The sequence below is a fragment of the Arachis ipaensis genome, chromosome B9 (assembly GCF_059453495.1).
Source record: "Arachis ipaensis isolate K30076 ecotype BB chromosome B9, ASM5945349v1, whole genome shotgun sequence".
Lineage (NCBI taxonomy): Eukaryota > Viridiplantae > Streptophyta > Magnoliopsida > Fabales > Fabaceae > Arachis > Arachis ipaensis.
This window is the reverse complement of record NC_142444.1, coordinates 43,908,645-43,916,888: the sequence shown is the minus strand read 5'-3', so window position 1 is coordinate 43,916,888 and position 8,244 is coordinate 43,908,645. Positions and strand designations below refer to the sequence as shown.

Genomic DNA, 8,244 nt, shown 5'->3' with positions numbered 1-8,244 from the left:
CTTTCAATTAGTTCGGTCGGACCAATCTTACCGAATTTGACCGATTCTCATCGGTTCATTCCGGACTTGACCGGTTCGTTTCGGTTTCGTATTTTGTACGGTCCAAATATCGAGTCGGATCGGTATTAAGTTCAGTTTACCGAACTTTACCAATTTTTCAGTCGAACCGATCAGTCGGTCTGATTTTATTAATTATGATTTAAAATTTAAAAAATGACAACCTAAGTAAAACCATCTAAACAAATAATTTAAAATTTAAAAATAACAATCTAAATAAATAATAATATATAATTTATAAATTATATTCTAAAAATTTCTAGTGACAAAGATAAAGATAAAGATTAATATAAAGATAAAGATTAAGATTAAGATTATTATAAAAATAAAGATTTGTATTACTATAAAGATAAAGATTTTCGGTGCATCAATATTAAAATTAAATAATAAATAATAAATAAAATCAAGATTAGGCAGCCAATGAGTTATAGCTCTCCCCATATTCAATTAAGAGGTTGAGTTAGAGTCTCATATCTTTGGTAAAAAAAAAAAAAAAAATCAAGATTAGGCAAGCATGGTTGTTTCTAGACTTTTCTTTCCATCATCATTTTTGCACAGTTAACGTAGAAACGAGTAAAAGGCTAAGGCCTACAATATTTCAAACGACAGTCGTTTTAGGGCGCCATGTTAATATTATACTCTCTGCTGCACTCGGGTGCAAGTCAAGTAACGCGGCCGCTACACAAGTATTAAGTATTAACCGTGCAACTGAAAAACCCATTTACCAGACCCCAGTACTCCTCAACGCAGCGCCTCCATCTCTTGCCTCTGCAGCCACCTTCTAGCGCCGGTAACGGTTGCTAGGGTTTTCCCCTCTTCTTTCACTCTTCCCATCTCATCAGAAAAAAAGGTTCCGATATTCAATACCTCTCCTTCTCTCTACCGCAAATACCTACACTCCCTTTCTTTTATCACCAAATTTCTATTTTTATTTATAATTTGTAGATTTTTGGTACTTATTTCGGTTGGTTTGTTATTCTTTTAAGCATTTTTAGGGTTTTTTAGTTCGCTGCATTTCTTTTCGATGGCGAAAGCTAATGCTGGAACAGTGAACCCGCATGGCCGGAGCGGGGTTCGGATTGTCGTCGCCGGGGACCATGGCACTGGAAAATCGAGCCTGATTATCACCGCCGCGGCCGAGAACTTTCCGGTGAATGTGCCGCGCGTGTTGCCTCCTACGAAGTTGCCCGAAGATCTGTACCCGGATCGCGTGCCCATAACAATCATCGACACCTCTTCCCGGTACTCAACTCCATTACGCTTTTTGATGAGTACAAAATGGAAAATTCATTTGAGCGAGTGGTATAGTGGTTATTAGTCAGGTTGAGATTGGCCGGCTATTAAATTACTGAGAATCTAGTGGAGTTTGTTTTCAGTAGCAGTAGCTGATGTAATGGTACTCTTTTTATTTTTTATTATTTTGGGGGTTCAGTTTTATAGTTGGATTAGCTTATTTTGGATTAAACTTATAATCAAAAGCAATTATTTTTTCAGCATATGTTTTATCTATACATATTCTAAATTAAACCTGAGCTATAATATCTTCGACTTAATTGTTCTCCGTCGTGGAATTACGGGAGGTTGCTTTGGGATTTTGTTTACTTTTCCTACCATTCACTGTATTAAAATTCTGAAGTATATTCTCCTTGGCAAATGCGACATCATGCTAGTGGTTGTAGCTTTATATATATAGGGAAATGTTTATGTTTTGCACTTTGTTGCATCCATTGTCTTATGGTTTATGTTCTTAGGATTTAATCTTTGTTACTTTTGTTTCTCTATGAGAATGCCTTATCCTCTTTTGTAATCTTTTTTTTTCTCTTTTTGAAAGTTTCCTTTTCATGAGAAGAATATTTTTCCTCTATTCTGATTTCTGAATGTCATCCTCCTCAGCTTAGTATTATATTTTGTCACCCTCTATTCTGAATGTCATCCTCCTCAGCTTAGTATTATATTTTGTCATTGCAGTGCAGAGGATAGTGATAAAGTTGCTGAAGAATTGCAGCGTGCTGACACAGTTGTCCTCACCTATGCATGTGATCGGCCTGAGACACTAGAGAATTTGAGTATATTTTGGTTACCCCACCTCCGCAAATTAGAGGTTATTACCTTACATTACTGCTTTCCCCCCTCTCCAAGACTATATCTCCACTTCCAGCGCCAACTTTCTTTCCAGAAGTGAACATAAAAAACCAAACATAACAGAATAATTATCTCCTGTGCTTGTGCACCTGCTTGAATACATCTATTCTGATATGCTGTAACTAAATTATCATTATCATTTAAGGTATTTGTCTGTGATATAGATATTTGAATATTGTACTTATTGAACAGGTTAAGGTTCCAGTTATAGTGGTTGGTTGTAAGCTTGATTTGAGAGATGAAAGTCAACAGGTGAGCCTAGAACAGGTGATGTCACCAATAATGCAACAGTTCCGAGAGATTGAAACCTGCATTGAGTGTTCAGCATCTAGGCATATCCAGGTATCTTTTATTCATTTCAGCGAAATCAAATTCTTGTTCTGACATCTGATTGCGAAATTTCTGGTCATATATATATATCCCCTAATACAGTGATCAAATTTTCCTTTTGAAGGTCTCTGAAGTTTTCTACTATGCACAAAAGGCTGTTCTTCATCCAACAGCCCCATTATTTGATCAGGAGTCACAGACTCTAAAACCTCGATGTGTGCGAGCCTTGAAGAGAATCTTTATTCTCTGTGATCATGACAGAGATGGTGCCCTTAGTGATGCCGAGTTGAATGATTTTCAGGTTGTTTTCCCCCCAAGATGAAAATACTAAGCATAGTTTTGTAAAAATTGTGGCCGTTTTTGGTATTCAAGCATTATTATCTGGAATATGAATGTATTATTGTAAATTGTAATCTTGTTCCTGTGAAGTATTATGTTATTGTTTGGTTATTTTATACAAAACTATCAACAGGTCAAATGTTTCAATGCTCCTTTGCAACCGTCTGAAATTGGGGGTGTAAAGAAGGTTGTACAAGAAAAGTTGTCTGAAGGCGTGAATGAACGTGGACTTACATTGACGGGATTCCTATTCCTTCATGCTCTCTTCATAGAAAAAGGGCGTCTTGAGACAACGTGGACGGTGCTTAGGAAGTTTGGATATAATGATGATATCAAACTTGCTGATGATCTAATTCCCCCTTTGAAAAGGGCTCCTGATCAGGTAGTTGTTTTAGGATGAATTCTGATCTCATGTGTCATGTTTGACCAGCTTTAATTTTTTATTCCTATCTGAGATCAATTTTTGGACATCCAGAAAGATGTGTTATCCTGATCAAGATTGCCTTTAATGTGTTCAGAGCGTGGAGCTGACAAATGAAGCAATTGAATTTTTGAAGTCAATCTTTGATGCATTTGATGGTGATGGTGTAAGTCTTTTGCACATGTAGCTTTGGATATTGTTACTTAGTAATTAATCATGCTGTCTGTTATTTGAAATATTCTCTGAAGTGAATTCATTATGATGTGAATTCACAAATGTTTACTTGCCTACCTCCTTGACATTTGGTCATAATATTTTTATTCCTCTAGGATGGGATGTTGCGATCTCGTGAGCTTGAAGAATTATTCTCAACTGCCCCAGAAAGGTAGATTGTTGTCTCACATGAAGTTCTAGCTAGGCCTCCTTTGTGATACATAATGTTACAAGTGTTCCTAATTGCTTCTTCAATGCCCTTGCAATTTTAGAAAATCTAGTTAGGGAATTTTTCTGGTCTCCTAAGTCTGAATGTAAGTAACATCTCCTGCCAATGTTATTTGACAATCTGGTTTTCTTTATTGCAGTCCTTGGACTGGAGCTCCTTATGAGGATGCTGCGGAGAAAAATGCTTTTGGAGGACTATCACTTGATGCATTTTTATCAGAGGTCCACAAGTCTTCTATATTCTATATTCTGCCATCCCTATGTTTTGACGAGTGTTTTTTAGAAGAATAGTGGATGATTTTAGTTAGTGTTAGAACTTAATCAATTTTAGAAGTTATTTGAGAATCAAGGCTGCTTATGACCATCTTTATCATTGTATTTTCTTGATTTAACTTTGTTTTTGTTGTGGCTTCATATATGGTTTGTGAACCTTGATATGTGTATATATTTATAATATTTTATTTCTCTTGACAGTGGGCACTTATGACACTTCTGAACCCAACTTTTAGTGTGGAAAATTTGATATATATTGGTTATACTGGTGATCCGTCATCTGCAATCCGTGTGACAAGGAGGAGGCGTTTAGATCGCAAGAAGCAACACTCAGAAAGAAATGTTTTGCAGTGCTTTGTTTTTGGGCCTAGAAAGGCTGGAAAGTCTGCATTACTGAATTCTTTTATTTCAAGGTGTTTTCGTTTTATAGGTTACTGTGAAGCTTCCTAGTAATATGTCCTTAGCTATTGAATATCCTTGGCTTATTGTTATTTAATGAATGATGCAGGCCTTATGCCGAAAATTACAGTCCAACCACTGAGGATAGATATGCAGTAAATGTTGTTGATATTTCTATGGTAATGATACTTAATGACATTTGACAACAGCTTCTGCTTAGTGTCTCAAACATTTTCTCCCTCTCGCTTTTGGTGCATTCATTTTGTACCATTTTTTGACATCCTTTCTTTCTAAAGTATATGTTGTCATCTTTTTTGTTTATAGGAAAACAAAAAATATCTTGTACTGAGAGAGATTCCGGAAGATGGAGTTGGAAAGCTTCTGTCCAATAAAGAGTCTCTAGCCTCATGTGATATAGCAGTTTTTGTTCATGACAGGTTAAAGATCACTTCTATAGAAGTCATGGTTGTCTTTGCCACATGGATATTGTGGAATATATTTAGTTGTGTTATGGTTTTTGGTTGTTTCTGATGGGCCAATATTATATTATAAGTACGGACCAAATATTTTCTTCCATAATATATAGAGTAATCAACATTTATCTTCTGCTTTTTTCCTTCAATATCAAACCAGTATAGAATCTGCCTTACTATTTAGTTAATCAAAATATTGTTTATTTATAGCTGAAGATTGCAGAGACTGCATATTTCCTTGAATTCAAATTTGATTAGTTTTGTGTAGTCTGTTTAGATGCTTTTAGTTCTTGAACAATATTTTGCCTTCATGAAGTTTTAGTACATACAGAATTAGTAAAACATTGTGAATTTGGATGAAATACCTAACGCAATTATTGGCTGAAAGAAACAACTGCTGGGTTCATCTTAGAGTATGAAACCTAATTAAAACACATCTTAAAAATAAGATATTTAATCCATTTCGAAGTGTAGTATGATATTTAGAAATCACTGATTAAATTGGCAACTCATCCACTGGAATCTAATCTAAGTTTCATTTCTCTGGCAATCTGGTGTGGACAACTATCTCTTGGAAAAATTGATCAATGTATGTGACTAACCAGATATTCTCTCTCTCTAGGTCTGATGAGTCCTCATGGAGGACCTCTTCTGAACTCCTTGTTGAAATTGCTGGTCATGGAGAAGATACTGGCTATGAGGTGCCTTGCCTTATAGTTGCAGCTAAAGATGATCTGGATTCATTTCCAATGGCTATACAAGAGTCTACTAGGGTACCTATGATACTTGTTGCTTTGCATGATCTCATAAATAATTGAGTTTGCATATTCTTGCTCTTTAGATTTTAATCTCTGCTTGAAAGATGCTTCATAATTATTGGATCATTAGATAAAAAGGGCAATTTAGTGTGATGAATATGACAAGTTTTAGAATTATGATTCCATCTGCACCTTAACATATAGCAATTGGGCATAATATTTGGAGTTTGGTTGTAAACTCTGGCATGCCTTTTGCAACACTTGTCTCTTAGCACCCCATCAAGTCCTTATATAGACCCTTGCTGCTACATGTTTGCTGCTCTCTTCATCCTATGTTACCCTCCCGTTATTGGTAGCTAATCCCCGCTTTTGTCAGATGAATAAACTTTTTCCCTGTTTCCTCCAGTCATATAATGTATTGGCTTTGATGATGATACCCTGGAATTTGGCTTACACTTAGTTGCTGGGGTTGTTCAATTGCCACCTTCAACTTTCTTCTCTGTTTGGTGCTATAATATCTTTCATCACTAGTTATGTAATATCTACCGGTTCTGTGTTTCGTGTACATTCTCAGTCTCATCTGTGATATTGCATTATCAATCATTATTCCCTGACTTAAACACTAATATTTTTTGTTTGTATTCTCCACCTATATCTTGCTGATCTCTCATTCTGTTATATAGCACACATGATATATGGCACAGATCTTAGGAAAATATCATATTCTGATGTCATCGTTAATATATCTGGTTTTGTCCTGTATCAACTACAAGCACACTTACAACGTTGTGGCTTGTAGGTTAGTCAGGATATGGGAGTAGAGGCTCCTATACCAATCAGTGTGAAGTTAGGTGATTTCAACAGTCTGTTCCGCCGAATTGTAACTGCAGCAGAGCAACCTCATTTAAGCATTCCAGAAACTGAAGCTGGGAAAAGCCGCAAGCAATACCAGAGGCTCGTAAATCGCTCTCTTATGGTTGTTTCAGGTATGGGCACTCTCAGGTTGACCTGGTCACTAACTGCAACTTGTATCCTAAGCTGATTGATCTCATATAGTCATATGCTACCTAGAAAGAATAGTCTTTTAATTAACTTTGCTTCTCATTCACTTTGCCTTCATCTAAAATCTGAACTTTTCCATGTTTCACTACGTAGTAAGTGGACATAGCTTGAAATTTAGGTAGTATTTAGCAATGAATGATGAGATATTAAAGGGTGTAAATAAGATTAATAAATTGGAGTCACTAAAGGCCATGGTTAGAGGGATGCTTTCTTGGGAGCCGTATTTCTGGTTAATATATAAAGCTGTGGCATGAAATTGTCTGCCATTGTTTTACTTTATGCCTGTGGCACTTTTTAGCTTGGATGTTTATGGATTTCATGACCTTATGATATTGCAGTTGGAGCAGCAGTGGTGATTGTTGGGTTAGCAGCTTATCGGGTATATTCCGCAAGGAAGGTTTCGTCTGGTTAAAAATGCCAAAGCTTGTGCCAATATATTGCTTTGATCACCAATGCAGCTTGTGTGATGGTAGCTTTGGCACCTTCCAATATTATGTTGCCTTTTTTATGGCATCTGTTGTAGAGTTTGCAAATCCTCTTTTAAAAAATCATAACTTTTTCAATTTTTCTTTGTTACGGTTGAATTAAGTTAGCATAAATATTATATTGAAATTTATCTCCATACATATATTCTTCCTTTTGCTAGTTAGGGCTTCTTGGTTCGTACAATAATATATACAATCACTCCAGTTGATCGCTGGAAACATCAATGAGAGGATCCTCTCTATTTTAGATCGTAATTAAGATAAGATCATTCTACACTTCCACTAAATTGATTTTTTTTTTTGGTTAATAAATCTTACTCCATTTTTGTTTTTACTCTTCAACATTGTTAAGTTGCCATGGCAGTGCCATTGTAACATGGTGATGCATGTCGTGTTTTTCCTGTGTAGATATTTTTTCATTTTCGTCTTATATCTATTTTATAATAAAAAAACGTTTTACATTTGTAGGCAATGATCATGCAAAATAGGATAAGACCAAGTGGCTACACTTCTCATGACTACGCTTATGTTCATTTTGCACATCAAGTTGATGCAAACCCTTCCATCATTGGATAGGGTGTGATGCACATTCCAAATGATAGGCCTAAAATAATGCCAAGCTTGGCTATAAAATTTTCACTCTCATCTTTACCTCAATAGTGTACATACCGTAAAATGTTAATAATTGTTAAGAATCAATATTTGACTAAGTGACAATTAGCGTTATTCAAAATGGCTGTGTGAATATTTTAAGTTTAATTTATTACTTTACTTTGGCAGTATATTAATATTTTTTTTTATCATATTTATAGTTTAATTTTGATGTATAGATCTAAGAAAACCATTCATGAGGTGGTCAAACGAGATTTACATGTAAACGGTCTCTCTGTAGACATGATACATGACAGAGCTTAATAGCATCATTTGATTCATGAAGCTGACTCCACTTAGTGGGATAAGGCTTTGTTGTTGTTGTTGTTGTTGATTGTGTAAAATAAAATATCTTTTTTTTTAAGAGAAAAATCGTAAACGGCTCTTGACAATTACTTTGAAAGATAACAAGT

At 35.5% G+C, this 8,244-nt stretch overlaps 1 protein-coding gene across 3 annotated transcripts; it reads left to right on the top strand.

The window, feature by feature from the left end:
* Positions 1 to 657: 657 nt before the first annotated feature.
* LOC107617930 (mitochondrial Rho GTPase 1) lies at positions 658 to 7,968 on the top strand. Of its 3 annotated transcripts, XR_015899129.1 has the most exons (16): positions 658 to 907; positions 1,053 to 1,299; positions 2,026 to 2,158; positions 2,392 to 2,541; positions 2,654 to 2,830; positions 3,002 to 3,250; positions 3,387 to 3,455; positions 3,619 to 3,674; positions 3,871 to 3,952; positions 4,205 to 4,416; positions 4,512 to 4,581; positions 4,727 to 4,839; positions 5,498 to 5,648; positions 6,433 to 6,619; positions 7,034 to 7,164; positions 7,649 to 7,968. XR_015899129.1 is itself a non-coding variant. In XM_016319819.3 (15 exons), exons 2-15 carry the CDS (start codon positions 1,082 to 1,084, stop codon positions 7,105 to 7,107), a joined length of 1,941 nt encoding a protein of 646 aa, XP_016175305.1. In that variant the 5' UTR covers positions 658 to 907; positions 1,053 to 1,081; the 3' UTR covers positions 7,108 to 7,492. The 3 variants fall into 3 exon arrangements, 2 of the variants coding, with proteins under 2 accessions (XP_016175305.1, XP_020968011.1); XM_016319819.3 differs by lacking the exon at positions 7,649 to 7,968 and having other exon boundaries at positions 7,034 to 7,492; XM_021112352.2 differs by lacking the exon at positions 7,649 to 7,968 and having other exon boundaries at positions 662 to 907; positions 1,044 to 1,299; positions 7,034 to 7,492.
* The last annotated feature ends 276 nt before the right edge of the window (positions 7,969 to 8,244 follow it).

What these genes read in the sequence shown, in the direction of transcription:
- LOC107617930 (XM_016319819.3), top strand. Translation starts at nt 1,082, where the DNA reads ATGGCGAAAGCTAATGCTGGAACAGTGAACCCGCATGGCCGGAGCGGG. An exon ending in CCGAGTTGAATGATTTTCAG is followed by an intron (nt 2,831 to 3,001) that starts GTTGTTTTCCCC and finishes AACTATCAACAG; the next exon opens with GTCAAATGTTTCAATGCTCC. An exon ending in TGAAAAGGGCTCCTGATCAG is followed by an intron (nt 3,251 to 3,386) that starts GTAGTTGTTTTA and finishes TAATGTGTTCAG; the next exon opens with AGCGTGGAGCTGACAAATGA.